This window comes from Xylocopa sonorina, chromosome 1 (assembly GCF_050948175.1).
Source record: "Xylocopa sonorina isolate GNS202 chromosome 1, iyXylSono1_principal, whole genome shotgun sequence".
NCBI lineage: Eukaryota > Metazoa > Arthropoda > Insecta > Hymenoptera > Apidae > Xylocopa > Xylocopa sonorina.
The window spans coordinates 17,934,356-17,954,850 of NC_135193.1; the positions used below are offsets into that span (position 1 = coordinate 17,934,356).

The 20,495-nt window shown below is 45.6% G+C and overlaps 3 protein-coding genes across 3 annotated transcripts; 2 read left to right on the forward strand and 1 right to left on the reverse strand.

Annotated features, from left to right (window-relative positions):
- Positions 1 to 2,580: 2,580 nt before the first annotated feature.
- Positions 2,581 to 12,630, reverse strand: LOC143427742 (LHFPL tetraspan subfamily member 2 protein-like). Its single transcript, XM_076902155.1, has 5 exons — positions 12,594 to 12,630; positions 3,635 to 3,811; positions 3,177 to 3,449; positions 2,978 to 3,091; positions 2,581 to 2,839 (listed from the first exon to the last, which is right to left on the reverse strand). The coding sequence occupies exons 2-5, from the start codon at positions 3,759 to 3,761 to the stop codon at positions 2,697 to 2,699; spliced, it is 657 nt and encodes a 218-aa protein (XP_076758270.1). The 5' UTR covers positions 3,762 to 3,811; positions 12,594 to 12,630; the 3' UTR covers positions 2,581 to 2,696.
- Positions 12,631 to 14,298: 1,668 nt separating this feature from the next.
- On the forward strand, positions 14,299 to 14,983 carry LOC143432635 (uncharacterized). The gene is made up of 2 exons (XM_076909410.1): positions 14,299 to 14,585; positions 14,644 to 14,983. The coding sequence occupies exons 1-2, from the start codon at positions 14,422 to 14,424 to the stop codon at positions 14,825 to 14,827; spliced, it is 348 nt and encodes a 115-aa protein (XP_076765525.1). The 5' UTR covers positions 14,299 to 14,421; the 3' UTR covers positions 14,828 to 14,983.
- Positions 14,984 to 15,192: 209 nt separating this feature from the next.
- On the forward strand, positions 15,193 to 16,019 carry LOC143427278 (uncharacterized). The gene is made up of 5 exons (XM_076901288.1): positions 15,193 to 15,293; positions 15,362 to 15,429; positions 15,503 to 15,620; positions 15,684 to 15,793; positions 15,855 to 16,019. The coding sequence occupies exons 3-5, from the start codon at positions 15,506 to 15,508 to the stop codon at positions 16,017 to 16,019; spliced, it is 390 nt and encodes a 129-aa protein (XP_076757403.1). The 5' UTR covers positions 15,193 to 15,293; positions 15,362 to 15,429; positions 15,503 to 15,505.
- The last annotated feature ends 4,476 nt before the right edge of the window (positions 16,020 to 20,495 follow it).

Below are 20,495 nucleotides of genomic sequence, written 5' to 3' on the forward strand. Positions count from 1 at the left end.
GAGTGAAACGGAAGGGGATAACGCTGTGAACGAGCATCAAGGAAAGCGAAAGGATAAAAGGTGAATCGTAATGCGCGCCTCTGTTCCGTAGTACGAAGCGCTGACATAGAGAGACTGCCTCTTGTTCATAGGAACCTTTTTTTTATACTATAGCTGAAACTAAAAGTTACTCGAACAGGCCTGTCTGACTATATTTCTATATCGCGTTTCTAGTAACCACGAGTAACTTATATTTACGCAAATCGCATGAAGAACGATCGAGCACCCGCGAGACGATGATAGAGGAGGCTATAATCATGGAAGTTAGTCACAGCTTAGGAACTCGACGAGTCTGAAGTAAAGGCTCAAGGGCAGGATATATACTTGAATAACTCTCTTAAACCGGGTTTAATTTTTGTCGCGTAGCGCTCCTGTATATAATAAGAAGGCAAAGAAATTGAGACCGGGAAAGGTTTGTTAGTTGCAGATTAAACCAGAATGATTCCTATTACTTTTATTATCCGCATCGTTTCTTGTAACGCCTAATTATTATTATTACTATTTTAATCCCAATCGTTATTTTAATCGTATCAACACCTTCAGTGAACAATCGTGAATCGATTTTGCGAGTCGCACGAGAAACACAAGAGGCGTGAGACTGTTCACAGTGTCTCTGTGAAATCGTGCGTACTACCTACGTTTGTCTCAAGCTGACATTCCCGTAGCGACGGTATCGAAACGGCCGATAGTTTAATTCCCATGTTAATGTTAAGATGTATCCGGTAGATAGACAGGCGTCGGCAAAAAGTAATTAGAGCTCCGTTCAACCAAATAACACGCGCTACCTAATTAAATACTCGATGTGCTATGTGTGCCGCGATTCTCACGATGGTATATTGATTGATCACGATGGTATATTGATTGATCACGCTGGCGAGTTTCAATTCCGCGCGCGCGTTGACAACGGGGGAAGAGAATGGATGGAGACAAGAGAAAAAAGAAAGAATAACGGAAATGAAATTTTTCGTCGACAAGCGTCGTTCTGCTCGCGATTACGCAGGATCACGTGTGTCAGCCCGCGTTATTTATTGACTGTTGATTCCCTTGGTGCCTTGATTATTTATACGTGTGTACATAAAATCGACTGACAGCCGACGCAACGTCGCGTCTGATCGCTCTCGATCGTTTGTACCGCTGCCCGATCGAAAGGCAACACAATTGAGGCGATAAATGAGAATGAAATGGGGAGACACGTTAGGCGCGTCTTTCATTAATCAGGTTTGATCGATTGATTCATTTGATCGCGCGATGCGAAGATCGCTCGAGGTGACGTTGAGGGAGCATGGAATTAGCGAGATCGTTCTCATTTATCCGCGTACCGCCTAAAAACGATGGAAGATATTCGATGACGATCTGTTTTAGATTTTTAGCATGTCGAGCGGCACCCCTTTTTTTCTTGCAAAACGTCGCCGTGCGCTAGTAGCTGTTAATTTTTCTAATGCAACAGAACCGTGTGCCGCGAACGAGTGATAAGCGTGTGAGAGAGAGAGAGAAAGAGATTATTGTGTGGCTGGAAAAGCGAACGACTGCTGGCAAAGTTAATCGTATAATTTACGGAAATCGATATATATTTGTGTATATTGGCTAGCAAAACGCAGAACCTACACGCGCAGCAATTAATTTACGGTTCTCCATTAGTTTGACTCGTCCTTTATTAGTTGCATCTTTGCGCGTACAGTCCGCGTTCAGAGACTCGTCTTAATCTACACGTAGTAATTTATATTCAGAACAGTTCCCTTCTGTCGCTTCTTTTTACGTAAGATCCTTTTGTGCGCCGTCGAACCTTCCGAGAGATCGATCCAAAGCGTACACGTTGGTAATCGTCGCGACAACGGTCATCATATTCTCTTTACCTTCTCTATCGTCATATTTTTTTCCCAATCTTTGAAGCGTTCGTCGGAGGAACAGCTTTTCCGGAAACGACAGGAAGCGCGAAGTTTATACGCACGTCGCTCGAACCGATTCGACATCGATCGAACGCCTCATGCGTCGAACGTTCCCTTTCCCCTTTTTTATGCGGATAAACCCGTTACGATTATTTATTTATTAGATTCTAGTAAGCTGTCCATACATTTGTTCTCAATGGATTAATAAAAACGGAAAACGAACGAAGGCAGAGCAAGTTTACCCGAGCGATAGGTCGAGATATCGAAGGTGTGAAGAAAGAAGAGACAGCTTTCGAACAGCATCCTAGATCTGATTCATCCTTATACAATATTATTCTTCTCTTATCATACCTTATCTCCTATGAATATCAGTGGCATGTACATTTATTTATAAAACGGATTGTAAATATCGTCAATATACCAAAGTACGCTCATTGTCAATGGTACTTCGCTTGAAACATCTACAGTTGTATATTCGAGTGAAAAGTCACGGAAGAAAGGGTAATGGATTTCCACGGGAAGTGCTCGATCGAGAAACAGTTCAACCGCCCCACAGAAAGTACCATCGAGCTTGAACACTGTCCAATGTCCAACTTGGTCCCACCATTGATTTCCTCCTTTCTTCTTGTCACGTTCGACGTGTCCAAGAAGAAGAAGAAGAAAAAGGAAACGTCTGTTTTCCCAATGCCTGATTCCATCTTATTCCCTTGGCGAACGAAAAATAGACGCTTCGAAAACAACGACGAAATGCATTTCCCAGTCTTGCACGTTTCACGCGAGACAGATCAAAGTCTTCCCTTCGTTCATCTTGTCCTGAACTTTGTCGCTGGCTGTGGACTTTTCCGCTTGACCACTGATCACGGCGCAAACAAATGTCAGTCCAATCCCTATGACAGCGCTGTAGAAGGCCCAACCTGAAAGAAGAGACCCATAATCCTCTGTCCCGACGGTACGATTAACGATTCGTCACGGATAAAGGTTTTCATTAAACGAGAAAGACCGACAATGGGATGCTCCCTAATCTGTACGATTTTATTTTAAATATTTCTTACCGAGGGTGCATTCAGCGAGGTAGAAAGCGTCAGCTTCCGGTCCACAGATCCTCTGTACCCTTTCTGCGCCCCAGCCAGCGGAGTACAATACCATCCCCAACAAATAAAATATTCCTGTTAACAGAAACGTAAGTAAAATTGAAAACTCCAGGAATTACAAGTGGCTGCGAGTATTGGACATTGCGTTAGAGAGCATTACCAGCAATTACTTGCGCGACACCGGCCAAATTGAAAATACTCTTTCTACCGATGCTCTGTATGCAACAGCCAACCAAGGCTGCCAATACAGTCATCGCCATGATCGCTAGGCCAAGTGACAGGAAGAAGTAGGCAGCTTTCCAACAGCCTGGAAACACGCTGGAGTCTGTGGCGAAGCCATCCACGTTGAAGTTCGCGCAATGAGTCTTCCCATGCAGCCTGATGCAACGATTAAAGATTCCTACCGTTGGAACGTACAACTCCGATCCGTTTCCTAATAATCGAAAAATGATTATCGATCGAAGCCTACGAGCGACAGGTACTAATTAGACAAGTGTCTCATCAGTGCCGACGTAGGTCGTTAACATTATACATGTCTTTTATACCGTTGTACACGTCCCAATCAATGGACCACGCGGTGATGTTATAATTACGGATTAAGCAAGAGAAAGTAATTACTCGTATCCTTCGTCTGCGGTCCCACGAGCCATTTGGGGGTGATGAGGCCCGATAAAACCGCCATTAACGCCCCCAGGGACAGCAGCGTCCACAACAGGCTACGACCAGTGACTATCACATAGCACATGCTGCCGTTCAATAGTGGATCTATGCCATCCTTCAACCTTCAACCTCCACCTGTACAAAACAGTGTCTTTCAGTGTTTCGGTCAGTCGAGCTAGATCGACCGCATTTCTGTACTTCCGTAATCCGTGGACGTCCTTATCGCGACGCAGACGACTTTAGGGGTCAACGATTCGTCGATCGAACCGAACAAAGTTCCCGGGCAACTGCGCGGGAATAAATGCCGCTCACATATATTTCGGGGAAACGTTACGTACGGTTCCTTTCCCGCGAACCAGCGGACAGCTCGGCATTAAAAGTAAAGTCGTAAGCGTCGACCGTGTGCACCTACCTCCCGCTCTCTTTCTCTCTCTCTCTCTCTATCTCTCCACCCTTTTCGTTTTCTCTCGCGTTACCGGTTTCGATTTTTTATTCTGATTTCGTGGGAATCGTAAACCCGTGCCCGCCAACAAAGCGCCTCTTTCTTCTGGCCGCTCGTAAAACAAAACGCCGCGCGTTTTCGCGCCGATTCGAATCGCGACGACTTCGATCGCACGGAAGAATGGCGGAAGATCTCTCCGAGATGCGACGACTCTGCGGTTGGAATTGTTGATTCGCTTCGCCTCGACCAGGCGTTACAACTCTGGCATTCGCAATTCTGGAATTTACAAGAACAGCGGAGCATTCGCAACGATATTTTTAAGAGATGTGATTTATGTTTTTTGTCTTTCGACGAACAGGCTGCGGCGAAGGCTGGAGAGATCGATCGGATACCTGCCTCCCTCACAAAACTGACCTATTTCGCCTTCTAACTTTAGATCGACCCAGGTTTGGGACTCGCGCGGATGATCTAGTGGGCGGTGGCCCCTCGTTGTCGAATATGCGCGTCCTCCTCCACTACTCTCGAGATTTTTGATCCCCTTCAAACTATACTTTAATCGCTTTCATTCCTCCGCGCCAGATGAACGATCCGCTTTGATGGTGCCGCGACGTGGCGAATCGGTAGGCCACGATATGACGTGTTCTTCGAATGGGAAACAGCCTTTCGATCTGCATCGTTCTTTTATTCGTGGGCCCAACGAACACGTAGAATTTTTATTTCGACGTGGGTAACGCTCTTTAGATTCAAGCGTAATAGAATTTTAAAAAGAAATGCTTGTACACCATCCTTACTATAATTATGCTAAATAAGTAGTCTGCGTTTCCATCGACGTAATAGCGTTTAAGTGGCGAGATTAAATATGAAACGAAGAAGACCTCAGAGGCAACAATAACGTCGCCTTGGTGAGTAACGAGTGGGAGCAGCGATGTTTAATTAAATTCGTGTCTCGCTGTACATCTGCCGGTCTTATTTTTATCATTTCTTGCGCGGGACCTCCTCGAGACCCGCTCGAGGGGCCATGTTTACTTAGGTTCGTCCTATAATCGCTGTTTGTATTTATACTGTCCCCGAATTTGCGTCGAATTCAATGAATCCCCCAACATCGGAAGCGTTGATTCACCGCAGCCCAGAAACCGGTGACCTCGCGACGGGACAAGTTGACACGATCTCGCGCATCTAAAAAACTCGAACATCTGTTATCAGCCTAGAAAGCACGCTCTTCGCCTCGCCTTTGAACGGTTTCGAACGTGAAAACGTCCAGCATCCGTCGCGCGACTTAATAAACCGCGCGGTTTAAACCCAGTCGTTCGAGGAACGACCGATGAGATAAGACCGATCACAACCTCGCGTGTAGGCTGACTGCCGTTCGACGGACGGCTATTCTTTTCTTTCTTTTCCCCATTTTAATCGGTGCGTTCATTGTTGCGACCTGCCACGCCTTCGTGGAGTCCAGTTGGGACCCATTGTCTCGCCCCAAGAGTCCCCTCGCTGAATTAATTTTCGATGTTTAATTCGTTGAAAGGGAACAGGTCAGAATAATGGACCTTTTAACTAGACGGAACGAAACGTTACTCGACGGAGTGACAAGGCTGTCGATCGGATTAACATTCTAGAGAGGTTCTAAAGCGTCTACGCGACTATTCGCGTTTGGTCAGGTGAACACTCGGTGGTGAGAACAGAGAGAGAGAGAGGAACGAGATATCGTGCGATGTTCGTGAATTTCTTTCTCGGTTTTCGCATCACGGAATGCGATATCTTCGGTCTTCCTCTTTCGTTGCGATCCCCGGAGAAGAGTCGACGACCATTACTCATCCAGCAATGGGTCCTCTGTCCGGCAGCTCGTTATCAGAAGGGCGTAAGTCGCCGGCCAGTGCGAACTCCGCACTCGTAAATTCAAATCACACGTTTCCTGCCTACGACCGTTGCCTCGCTAGACTTCTTTATCCCCAAGAACCAGCCAGAATCTCCGATCCTGCATTTCTCGAACCGCGTCGAAAAACACTATAAATTCTGTTCGCTGTCGCGTTTGTTTCGTTCGATGCTCCATTTTTCCGCAGCCGATTCTTCGAAGCGTTCGTCCGTTTTGGTAGAAAAAATGATTTGGCGCCGCGCGAAGTCGCCGGTGGTTTGAACAATTGGCGTACGATTACAGAAACACGAGACACCTACTCGTTGCATAATCCAAAGACTATGCAGACCATCTGCAAGGCAGCTGTTGGACAGGTGCTGCCTTACTTCTCCAGCCTCTTGTTTTCTTCCCCTCTTCCCATCCGGAGATCCACCCAGGTTTACCTTCTTCGTCCTCCTCCTCCTTCTCTACTCCCTCCGTTTACCCCTTTTCTTTTTTCCGTTTTACCTGCCTCCTCGTGGCGTACACACCGTTGATTTTATCCGACGATAATTTATCGTGATTTCAGCCGATCGTGGCCGATTAAATATTTCGGAAAAACGATTCCGCGAACCATCGTTCTTCCCCCATTGGTACGGATACATCGACGTCATTTGTAATTGCGGTTGAACGATTTACTCGTCTCGCGTGTAACAATAAATGATCGCCCCTCGAAGATGAATATTGTTTAAAGCGGTGTATCTCCTTTTCTCGTCTCTGCTTCGGGTTAGAGCGAGGGAGTAAATATTTTTAGGCTCGTTTTTAATCCGAGGCTCGGTCGATGGCGAATTACCAGGCTGAATTCCCTTTTGTTCACCGGCAGATTTACAGTTTCGTAGAACGATTTGCGTTCTCGGAACAGCCACGCCTATCTCCATGAATCTCTTTCGGAAGGGCTGCGCGGCATTCCACGTTAGATGTATTCCTCACAAAAACGTGGGAGGTGTTGCGCCGGGTTGTAACGTTTACAGTATCCTGGCCCGCCATTCTTCATCCAGCGCAGCATCCTCGCCCCGCACGAAAATTGATCGACCGTTAATCAGGAGCTTATCTCGGGCCCCTAAAAATTCTCTTGGCCGTTGAACGATTCCCAATCGAACGCGACTCGGGGTCGATCGTCGGAAGAAGCGTCGCATAAATTCACGCGGTGGGCATTCGCGCGTGAAAAGATTCCCGGATGTTCGACGACTCGTTTTGGCTGAATGTAAAGGGTTAGAGATCAACGATCGACGCGTATCGCCGCGATCAGCAGGAAGTGCACGACTCGACGGAATTACTTCCGAGGCGGAATCTTATTTACGACGGGCGCATGATAACAGCTCGATGCCTAGGCGCCTTTCCAGTGGAACGACCGCGGAGATAATTAAGGTACCACGAGCAAGACGACCAGCTTAACGGTGATTTCCAGTGCATCCAGCTAGTCCCGACAATTAAGATAATCGCCGATCGCGAGCTACGACCACGCGTCCTCGTCGTCTCTTCCTCGTGGACATCGACGCCCGTGGAATTCTTCTGGAATTCTTCCTCGCTCAACCGTTGCTACTTGCGTCGCGTCAGAAATTTCGTCGAATGGGAAGGTGTTACGTCAGACGTATTAAGATTTTCCTTATTCTCGACGAACTTTCACTTCTTTTTACGTTACACGGTGTCGCAAAGGATTAGAACCTCAGTCTCCACTTTTAGATCGATTTACTTCCAAGCGAGAGACGTCCGACAGTCACCTCCTAGAATAAAGAAGCTGCGCGAGCGTCCACTTTCCTCGCGACCGCCCATTTTCATTCCCTCGCGCCCGGTTCCCATCTTTCCTGCCCTCCCTCCCGCCGTTCCTCCCGTTCTTCGTCGCTCTCCTCCATTTGTTCCTGCTGCACAGTGTCCCGGCTGGTTCGAGACCAGCATAGCCAGTCGCTGTGTCATCGAGCCCCGATACATCATAAATATAAATTGGTTTCTGGATACGTATTGGTACAAATGGTACTCGGCGTACGCAGCCGCACACGTGCGCCGCGCGAAAGTCGTTGGCATGTGTGTACGGGGCGCAACGAACGGCCTATGGGCTGCGCGCGTACCGGAATCGTAATGCGAACACGCGCGCGGAAAATGACGGATGAATCGGCCGACGAATTTCGCGGCGTTCAATTTAACGGCCGGCTCGTTATTTCTCATTAAACCGCACTCCCAGCTCGCGATTATTCTGTTACGAAAACCTGTTGCGAACCGTCCCACGCGGGGGACGACACGACGCGCAGCCTTTTCCCTCGCTCAAAATGCTACTCTATTGTTACCTGTACCGAAGACGTTCGTCTTTCTTCTATACGTCCGCGCGATTGTCTTATGCGGAAGTATTGTATCGTTTTCCTCTTCCGTTATATCAATTTCTGTTAACGCTTACATTGCAACTGCGATAATAACGGAACGGTACAAAAATAGCGTTTAAAGAGACGTTCGAAAACGTCAGCGTCCCTTCTGACAGTCGATCCATAATCCTATCGTTACCAAAGATTGCTCGTCTTCTCGAATCGATAACAAAACCAATACCCCGTTCCTCGCTACGATCGATCGAAGTAGGCCGTCCAAATGGTATCGATAGGCCACGCGCGAGCCACGTGTCACAGGTTGCCGTCGCCCTATCTGAACGCCGGCAAGGCGCCTACGAATAATGCGATTTATTCAACAACAGTAAGTCTGGCAATAATCGCGTTTCCCAACAGTGGAAGTTGCAAGTGGGCATTTCCTGAAGATCGCGATAAACCCGTCCCCAGGAAAGTGCTATGAACTCGACACGATAAACGTAAACGAGTCGCGTGACGAGCTGCATCGCTCGCGTCGAAATCTCGTGGAAACTCCACCACGGACGCTCGCATACGCGGCGGCGTTGGTTCCGTTCCCGTAGCCGAGGGAAACGTTTCATCCCACGCTTCGAATACCTGCAGCTTCTGATTCCTTGGGAACGCGTTAACGACCGATTACGAATCCATTCCAGATCGGCGGGGATTGCCACGGGGGCTGGTTTTCTCCGTAGAACGAACCGTCCGCTGGCGTCCGTGGGTTGCATCGTTGCAGCCGGTCGGAAGATTAGAATGCACCGCGCGTCTCGCTCTCCGAACGGGCTGCGCGCGCGTTACCATCGCCGCGCGACCGAATCATCCTCGAAGCTCGAGATCCCAAGGAATCACTCTCGTTCGCCCCCTTTCCGCGTCTCCCCTGGCGGACCACTGGCATTCCCGATGGTATCGGCCGCGAATAAACTGGAGCGCTGGTTTTGAACCACGGCATTGCGAACCACGCTCGCGCGCGCTTGTTTACAAGCAGATCGCAATTTTTCGTACCATTTTCGCGTTCGCTCCAGCAACTGAGTCACACACGGAACGGAGCGCCAGAGGCGGTTGCAAGTGGCACAGTAGCGCGGTGAAATTAGTCAGACGAGTCAGGGGTGGGTCTGCCAGTAGATTAAGCCGGCAGCGAAATTTCCATGCGGCTTTTGCCGGGCTCGAAGCCAACGACGATGGCTGCACGTTCGTTATACCTCGGTCTCGTTTGACAGGGAGCTTCACGCATCGGGCAGCCGCGTCTGGCATTACTTAGCGGGGGACGTCCATCGAATTCTAATTAAATTCCACGGATCCTAATGTCCCTCGCTCCCAGCTGGCGCTCCACGAAGACTTTTTTTCGAACGGAAACTTCGCGACGATGCGCTCGCGAACGTGTCGTCGCGGGTCTCGTCGAAGGTTAACGGATAACGTTTACGAGACGAGTGATTTATCGCGGCGGTCAATTAGTGACATGATTAACGTATCGCCGCGGTCGTTAATTAAGCATTATCGTGGAAATCCATTTGCGCGCGACCCAGTTCGAGAAGGAAAGCGGCGACGAAAGCGTTATCTGCCGACGAAAATCGGGGAACTCCCCTTTGTTCGTGCAGCCTAGGCTCCACCACGGACACGAGTCGCCTGCATTCCTTCGTTGGGTATATACACGTACGTAGCGGGGAAAAAGCAGCCGGGGAGCCATCCTCTCCGAGGGGAAAGGGAGGGAAGGGAAAAAAAAAGCGAGAGAGAAGGAAAGGAAAGGTGAATTTACAGGCGAGCGTGGCCGTAATGTAGTCGAGGCTGCCAGTTCAAAGCGAGCTCGCGTACGAGGACGCGAGAGGCTCGATTCACGCTTTGAAGCATGGACAGGGAACGCGCTTGCAATTATTTTCTACTCTATTTTCTCCTCTATTTTTAACATCCGTTGAAACGCGTCGAAATGTAAAATCTCTGACGGATTTCGCGCCCCACCAGCGAGAATCATCATACCGTTCCTCGATATCCCTAAAAATACCGCTGCTCCCTCGCCGTTGGGTCTAGCAAATAGTCGGGGCACACCATTATCGTTGGGCTGAAAGGAGACGCGTGAAAAGCAATTGCAGCGTCGCGCATTCAAAGACACACGTCCCGTCAGCGGTGAGCATTCTCTCCTCTGTACGCGTCGGTGACGCATCTCCGTGTACACACGGAAGCCGGTTGGAACGTGTGTGCACGCGTCCGTCTGTACGCGCGGGCGTCGAGACACGCGCGTCGACGCTCGCGAGGGTGATATCGAAATACTATCGCTTCCCACGCGAGCAGGAGCCTCGATTCTGTCTGCCCGTGCGCCTCGACTGCGTTCACGTGCCTGCGTAAAAGCTGCCTTATTCGGAAACTTTAATGGCTAGTCCACGGCCAACCAGGCACACGTCGAGCATACCTCGCGCCTCTATGTATTCGCCTTGCGATTCGGATCGTGACGGCGGAGACGAATTCGGTAACGACTCCCTCCTGGTCTGGCTTTCGCGGCGAACATTTCACCGCTGTTGATTGTACCGTAGACGGTCTCGGAATTCTAGTCGAAAAGTTTTACTCCTCTGGCTGTGCTTCCTCGATTCATCGATCATGAATAGCGTGTACATACGTTCTCGCGTACGTAAGATGCTTTGGAAAATGTAGTTGCAACGTTTGAACGCTTTTAGTGCTGCCTTCACTCTTCCGCAAAGAAACGTGTGTACATAGCACTGACAAATTTATCGATACACGCGAAGGATGTAAATATACGCTATCTATACTGATGCTGGAATGCATCGTAATCAAAGAGTTAAGGAAACACTTGGAGCGTTCAAACTTTGCAACTATGATTTCCAAACGATCCGATAAACGTGAGTGCATACACGCTTTCCGTAGTCAAAGTGTTATGAAGCACTCGAATCTTTCCGTATAGCCAACTTAGTTTTCTTTTCGTCTATTTGCGAATTTAACGTTTCTCGAGTTCGAAGAAGTCGCAAGGGTCCCCCCGCGTGAGAACGCGTCTCTGCCTTGGAGCCAGACGTCGTTACGTCTAAGAAGTACCTTCGCGGGATGTTTTGTTCGTAATAGCAAGTCATAGATGTTCGCAGACGTGGTCCACGTTGGCCAGAAACCTCGTCGTTCACCAGATCGTAACGAAATTTTCATGTATCGAAGTTTACGACCTCGCAACGAGTCGCAGGAACGCGCGTTTGGTCCGCGTTTCGCTTAAGGTGTCGTCGCCAATTTTTTCACTCGACTAACGAGGGACACATCGAAAAGGAAGCGAGGATTTGAGGAATTGCAATTTAGCGAAAAGATTCTGCGAGTCTCCGCGCAATATTTGACACCGTTACGCGAAACTTCTTCGCCAGCTTCGCTATCTCTAGCCGAACGCTTCGAGTCCGTACGAAACGTCGGAAACGAGGAAACGAGGGAAAAAGGAATGGTCGAGCGGAACGACGATTAATTGATCGTTACCCTGTCGTTCTCGTTTAAGCGTAATTCGTTCCAATTTAGCGGTCAGTGTATCGTCTCTTAATACAAATTCACGCGCGCTTTTCGATGTGTTAAGTTTAGAGCTAAAATTTGATTTTAGATCGCTAGATACGAATCTAGAGATCCTCGATACAAATTTGGTTGTAGAACAAAGCGAACGCGAGCTAGCGCGCGCGTGATGGAGCGAAAGAGGGAGCGTGAAAGAGAGCCGAAATCACCCCGCGATGCATAATTCATAGTGGTGGGTCCCGGGGTTTATGGCACACCCTGATGCGTCGTGACGTAAACAGTCGTAAATTAATGAAATTGACCGCGGCTGGTTCACGTGTGCGGTTAAAAAAGACCGAGCTGGGGCTACGATCACGAAAGCGTTCGTCTGCGACGCATTAATTTCGCGTCCACCGATCCTCTCGCCTTTTCGCTTCCTAAATTCGAACGCTCCGCGGTTCTCGCCAGCCTGTTGCCGACTGGTGTCAACCAGAACAACGAAGAAGAACTTCCATTTCAATATCCGTTATTTCCGACTTCTCGAACGACCGTGAACTTTTCTATTTTCCACAGAATCGAATCTCGAGCGAGGGTAATCGCGAACGATTTCCACGTCGAATCCGCGGCAAGTGTTTCGCGCGCGAAGCGAAGCGACTCGCGTGTGTCACTCGAGATGCGACTATCAATGGGCCTGTTTTGCATCGCAAAGGACTGCTCGTCCCATTGTTCGCCTCTCTCCGTCCCTCCGTTTAATCGGCCAGCGAAACGCGAAGTTGAACGTTCGATCGTCGACTCACCGTCCACGTAACCCGTCCACGAAACGCTCGTCCATACGAGATCCGTACTCCTCTAACTAGCTGAGTAACAAAACCCACCTCGAACCGTAGCTTCCTCGAACGCGGATGCCACACGGCTAGAACCGTTTCACTGTCGCTCGTTCGAATAACTCCGTGTTCGTCACGAAAAACGGAACTGTCAACCGAGCGTCCCTTCTGTCAAGTGTTTCTCCTCGTCGCGACGAGCAAACTGTTTCCTGGACACGCGTAGGTTCGCGGTCAGAGCGCCGGAGCCGAACTGAAGCGGTGGCCGCTCGAGATCGCCGCTATAACGCCGCGGCGAACGTGAACGGCAGACCTGATGGCGGGACGAGCGATTTCGTCATCGGTTCTCGTTCCAACCGAGTATCACCACGTTTCGGTAATAATTAATAAACAGGGGATCGATGAAGTCATAACGTCGAAACGGGAGTGTTTATCTTGGAACGTTTTAATATGGAAACGCGCGTAGCCAACGCATTTCTCCTGGTTCAATTTGAAAAATACGATTAGATTAGATACGGTTTGATAGGACTGTTCTATCGATTTAAATCCCGTGTTATAAATGCAGCTGGACGAAATTGAAGTTTATGGATTTGGACTTTATGTGCGCAGTGAGAATGGAAAGAATCACTGAACAGGTAGAAATCAAATGGCGTAGAGATTAATCATCGTTTTAACGAGAGCCTCGAATTTACGAAGCTAATTCCATGAAATCTTGACGAGGACCATTTAACTGTTTCGTTAGGGGTCTTTGCCATTATGTCGCACTACCAGAAATCGTTCGATGCTTACCCTACGCAGGCGTTCCCCCCGTTTTCATTCACGGGGGTTGTCGTTCTGGCATTCTTCAGGCGTCGAGTTACAACCACCGTGGGGCGGATGCTTTACGAGAGGGTGCCCTGGCCACGTCTAGAGGCGCCAGCATTTATGGATTTATTGCTGGTGTAATGTTTCGTTGTTTCGTCGAAAAGAAGAGCAAGCAAACATGCGATTACCGAGTAATGTTCTATGGAAACGTTACCTCAACCGAGCGGTTCATCGATCGATTAATTAAAATCCATGTTCGCTTGTTTTTACGAACGACGGTGCATTTTGCGACGGTTCATTTTAACCCCTTCAATCGAGAGTGCAACAGGAATCATGGCAGATAAAAAGAGCAAACACAACGCTTCTGCTCGAGACAAATTGTCATCGATAGGAGGTAGTTCTCGAAATTTTCTTCGTTATAAAAGATGGATAACGTAGTAATATTAATTAGGCGACACTTCGAGGACCGTCCAAGAGGATTTTGTAACCGAGTTTCTAAGACACGCGGATATTTACAAACTCGATCCGTTGCCTATAATTATCGTAAGTATTTTCGTGGAATTAAGCTTGCATTTTCCAATGAAAACCAGGGACTCATTAAAAACAGAGAAGCACGATGGATTCTGATCGTTCTAGCATTGTATCGACCGTAACCGATAGGTAATCAATTTCAAATATCAAACTAATTAATACAATTAATTGAACGCATTGTGTTTTTTAACATTCAAAGACAGCAGGATAAATCTCCCATTTTTCACTTGACTTACCAAAACAGGAAGCATGTAGCTCCGATAAAAATTGAGAGCAAAGATAAGTATCATTAAAAAACGGACACTTCACTTCTAATAGTAATACATGATTCATCGAATCGTTTGCGGCTCTTATCACAGGTCGTGAAGTATCAATCTGCGTGCTGGATGCTTTGAACTCCACGATGCAAAGATACAACGCTGTCACGGTTTTAAAGTAAAATAGAACGATTATCTCCCTCTCTGAACAGGCGGGTGATGGTTCAACGTTCCTACAGATTATCTGATTGCCATATAAACGCTTACGGTATCATGCAAATCGCGGAGATGTTAACGAACATCGGATGCGTGGAGGACTTGAACCTGGACATGAACCCCAACGTGCAAGAGAATTATCATTTGTTATGCGCGGCTGCTGGAAGGTAAATTATTGCCAAAATCGAATCCACGATACTTATTTTCACGAATGATCGTGCTCAGGTTGAAGTATTTGTCTTTGAGACTTTGTAAAATAACCGACGAAGGAGTGAAGAAAATCGCGAATGAATTGCGATATCGGGACCCTCCGAATGATCCTAAATTGACTATTTTAAATTTGGCAAATAATCATGTGACGACGAATGGAGCGGTTTACGTGGCTAAAATGCTTCGAACGAACAGGTAAAATTAAGATAGTATCGTTTTGCGTAAAATACATTGATTCTTCGTTTACAGATCTTTGAGGTGTCTAGTTCTGCTTGGGAATAGGATATGTGACGAAGGAGCATCGTTGATACTACGGGAACTTCAAATGTATCGTAGATTCATCAAACTAATTTTACGTCAGTCGATATCCTGGTCAATTAATCTATTCAATTAATTAGATCAGAATTACTTTGGAACACGAAGAAATTGTGGAGCTTCGTCGTAGCAAGTTCGCTGAATTAGCGTTGAAAGACGAAGTGGTAATAGAATGATTAGCGAAACAGTTTTCCTTCGCTTCAATGCCGATTATTTTGTTTAATTATGGAAAATAAACTAGGCGGAGAAGAAGGAAAGCGAGGAAATCGATAGAAGTACGAGCGAAGAACCGTTGAAGAAGAACAATAAATCTAGATCGCGTCAAAGATTAAATAAACGATCCAAAAATTGTATGACTTGTACAAAAGTTCTATATATAAATAGTTCTTTATTCGTCGATTAAATATATTATTTATAGTTGTTCAGGAAACATCGGTTAATACGAAGAACGAGGAAACTACGATTCAACGCTCGGATTCTGTGCAAGTAATGATTAAATGCTAAATAAATTACTTTTCGATTGTTCACGGAGATAATTGTCAATATTCGTTACTTGTAGAAGATGAAAGAAATAGTAGGACAGGAGAAATGCCATCCTTTTAGGAAAGAAAGCTTTCCAATGAAGGGGGAGATAATGGCGACTGGAAATTTGGATTTGCAATACTTGGATTTGAGCTGTAACTATTTCCACTTTATTCAGAATGCTTAAAAATACTGAAATTAAGTCGTTTTCTATTTAGACAATTATTTGACGAACAATATTCTACAAGAATTTATAAACTGTCTCTATTATCAAAATTATATGCTATTTGGTGAGACACGCAGAGGTCTTTTATACATGCTCCTCGAGGTAATAGCGTAAAACGAACTTGGAATTAGTTCTTTCTATTCTAATTTGTGCATTTCTTTAGGGAGGCAATGTAAGAGAGAAAGGTGGAAAAGATTGGGACACGTTCGAGGAACTTTTACGACAACGACAAAGCGGAGAACGTTTGAAGAGCGATGCTTTTCGTGAATTTGTATCCGACGAAATAGAAACTTTGCGACAAAGTGTCACTAGTCTATCGTTTGCATGAGTTTTGTAAAAATTGCAATTGTTAAAGTGCAATCGTTAAAAAACGTTGACAAATGAGATCTCTCTCAATTCGCATAAAAATATAGACTTGAGTCATTTGCGATCTACTTTCAATTTTTTAAGTCCTTTTCGGGACTTTGAAACTGTTGTAATTATAGAATAATAATGTAGAAACTAAAAAAATACATTATTTTAATAAAATATTTAAATGTTAACTAGATTAATATGTTCGATAGCTATTTAATTTTTACGATGACTGAGTCAGACGATACAATTTTCAGTAAAATATTCGATGATTAATAAAAAATTACCTTATAATAGTATAAGTATAGGTTCAACTAGTAAAAAATGTATAAAAAATTATGTATACTGCTGCAATAAGTTGTAAAGAACATAAATTTACAATAAATATATAAAAATTATTAAAGTACAGACTGTTGTAGTATGAAAATTGATTTTGTCAGCTTGCGGATCTTGAGGAGAGTGGGGGAGGTGGCAGTAATGGGGGCAGGTGTATAAAAGCAGTGCGAGCCAGTCAAGGGCCTTTTGGCTGTTTGGACGTCGAGGCGATAAGGTCATGGTGAAGATGAGAATGGTCACTGCTGGTGGCTAGCTGTGGACGAGCCAAGAGTAGTGGACACTGGTGGATGATTATGGACGGCGGTGGATGACGGTGGACGGTGGTGGAGGAGCCAAGGCTAGTGGACACTGGTAGACACTGGTGGATACTGATGAACACTGATGAACACTGATGAACACTGATGGACACTGGTGGACACTGATGGACACTGATGGACACTGGTGGACACTGATGGACACTGATGGACACTTATGGACACTGATAGATACTGATGGACACTGGTGGACACTGGTGGACACTGATAGATACTGATAGATACTGATGGACACTGGTGGACACTGGTGGACACTTGTGGACACTTGTGGACACTTGTGGACACTGATGGACACTGGTGGACACTGGTGGACACTTGTGGACACTTGTGGACACTTGTAGACACTGGTGGACACTGGTAGACAAGGGTGGAGAAACCAGTCCTAGTGGACACTGATGGATGATGGTGGACGGTGGTAGATGGCGGTGGACCGCGGTGGATGGTGATGACAACAATTTTTGTCTACCGATTGGTAAGTGAACAATGAATGGGTCCCTGCGTAGTCACCTCCACGGGGTGGGCCTGGGCACTTGGTAACGTTTTCGAGAGATTGCGCTCTCGAAAACGATATCATGCTAAGGACTACGCGCGTAGATTTAAGTACAGATGTAAATTCGATATTAGAACTACCAAAGCATTTAAACTGATTGTCATTTCCAATTTATAGATTCTTGCTAACTTCTTATAGAGATCTCATACATTAATTTTTAGAATTTTTTATAATTTTTCATCAATTAAAATTTTCTTTTAACTTCTTGTTTTCTATTCTTTGCTTTCCCTTTCGAGTATTTTGTTTGCATGAAATTAAAATATTTTGCTGCGAGTAGTTCTAATGTTGAGTTAATTGCGAACTTTGTATTGGATTGTAAATTGTATAGTTAGTTAAGCTAGAGTTTAAGTTAAGTTAAGTTAAATTTAAATTCTCGCCGCTGGATCGCCGATGGATCGCCGATGGAGCGCCGATGGATCGCCGCTGGATCGCCGAGGGATTTTAGTTATTGATTTTTTTTACTTGTTTTACTTGTTGTACATGTATGTAATTCCCCTATTCCTTTCTTCACCTTTCCAATAAAATTGTAAAGGAATACATTTTCTTATCAAAAGTGAGAACTAGCCACTTCCCCAATCCGTTACCGCTTGTCTATCAAGATAGAACTAATTGTTCTCTCATAAATCGGTTCGCGTTTAGTCTGTACCGATGAAAATGCGTTACATACTCCCTTGAGCATTCTTATTTTCTGCTACGTGGAATCGCTTCACGTAGTTCTTCTTTTTTCTTTTTTCTTTATTCGTTCGAGATTCCGTCTTCCATCGCCACGCAGTGAAACAGACGAGACTCAATCAAACTGATGTGGTTTTCGGAGCCCATTGAGATTTCGCAGCCCTTGTCGATTGGTACGCCCGTTGGGTACTCGACTTGGGTATAGGCTTAGTACATTGGACGCGCTCACCGCGGGTTCGTTCCGAGTAGCTCCTACCCCGTGTCGCTGGGGTCCTAGACCTGCTGTAAGACGACTTGGGGCGGTCTACGGAGTTCGTTCTTGTCGGTGGGCAATGCGTCCTACTGCTAAGCCTCGCTGAGATCTTGATGGTACCCGCATTCACCATTGGGGAGAGCGTGGTTTCGACAGTTTCAACGTAAGTCGTGGCATAACTTGCTCGCGATTCGCGTCGGGTACGGTTCGCACTAGTGACTAGTGATGAACCATCGGGGTAGAATGCTCTCGCGAGAATCTAACGCAGGTTCATTGGTACTTGTTCGTTTCGGTCGCGCCGCGAATTCTATTCAGTTTATTTCTTAGCTTAACTTTAGTTTAACTTAATTTTGTTTCCATTTCTACTAAGATTCTTATCAATTTTTCTTGTAATAAAAGTAGAGAATTTAGTATATCGTACCGTAGACCCCTTTGCGAAACACTTGAATTTTTCCAAAGTGTGAGTAGAGTCATTTTAGAGATTTCATTTTGGGTAAGACAATGGCATTCCTCGTTATCCCTTTCGCAAAGGTCCATACTGCAATCTCTAAAATCTATGTGAAGAGAATGTATTATGGATTCCGGTTGTTTGAAATTCAGAAGTAGAGTCGGTCCTCGGTACCTTCTGTACCGAGGACACACGAATGTAATGGAGGGTGGATGGGATTAGGGAAATTAGGGATGGGTCCCTGCGTAGTCACCTCCGCGTGGTGGGCCTGGCTCCTTGGTAACGTTTTCGAGAGATTGCGCTCTGGAAAACGATATCATGCTAAGGACTACGCGCGTAGACTTAAGTACAGATGTAAACTCGAAACTAGAAATATCAGAGCATTTAAATTGATTGCCTTTTGCAACTTGTAGATTCTCAGTAACTTTCTATGTAGATCTCATTAAGTCATTTTTTAAATTTGCTATAGTTTTCCATGAATTAAAATTTTCTTCCAACTATTAATTTGTTACTCTTTGGTTTCCTTTTCGAGAATTTTTCCTTTTTAATTTTACCATCATTCTACTTTGTTTGAATGAAATTAAGATACTTTTATTGCTGGTAGTTCTAGTGTCGAGTTAGTAAACTTTTAATTGGATTGTTAATTGTATTAAATTAATTAGTTAGATTGTAGTTTAAGTTAATTTAAGTTTAGGTTCTCGCCGATGGATCGCCGATGGAGCGCCGATGGAGCGCCGATGGAGCGCCGCTGGAGCGCCGAGGGATTTTAATTATTGATATTTTAATATGTTTTGTATATTTTATATGTATGTAATTATATGTATGTAATTATATGTATGTAATTCCCCTGTTCCCTTATCCACCTTTGTAATAAAATTGTGAAGGAATACATTTTCTTATTCGAAGTGAGAAACAGCCATTTCTATGATCGCGTTTAGTCAGTACTGATAAACACACGTGATACTCCCTAGAGCATTCTAAGTTTGTACTACGTGAAATCGCTTCACGTAGTTTTCTTTTTCTCTATTCGCTCGATATTTCATTTTCCATTGCCACGCAACGAGACAGTTGGTACTCGATCAAACTGATGTAGTTTTCGTTGTCCATCGAGATTTTGCAGCTCTGGTCGAATACGCTCGGGGTACTCGAACAGAGTATGGGCTTAGCACAGTGGACGTACCTCTTGATGAGGAGTCCACTTGCTAAGCCTTGCTAAGATCTCGATGGTACCCGCATTCACCATTGGGGAGATCGTGGTATCAACTATTTCGACGTAAGACGTGGCATAATTTGTTCGCGATTCGCGTCTGGTATGATTTGCTTAGTGACTAATTCCAAACCATCGGGTTAGAATGCTCTCGCGAGAATCTAACGCATGTTTTTCGGTACTTGTTCGTTTTGCTCGTGTCGCGATTTTCTTCTTTCTCCAGATTAGTTTCATTTCTTAACTTTGATTTAACTTAATTTTATTCGAACTTTTTCTAACAGTCATCATCTTAAATATCGTACCGTAGAACACTTTAATTTTTCTAAAGTGTAAACAGAGTTATCTTAGAAATTTCACTTTGGGTATGATAATGGCATTCCTCGTCAACCCTTTCGCAAAAGTCCATACTGCAATTTCAAAGATTTATAATAGATTGTACAAAATGTAGTATGGATTCCGGTTTTAAATTCATAAGTAGAGTCAGTTCTCGGTACCTTCTGTACCGAGAACACACGAATGTAATGGAGGGTGGATGGGATTAGGGTTGTTTTAGGGATGGGTCCCTGCGTAGTCACCTCGACGAGGTGGGCCTGGCTCCTTGGTAACGTTTTCGAGAGATTGCGCTCTGGAAAACGATATCAAGCTAAGGACTACGCGCGTAGACTTAAGTACA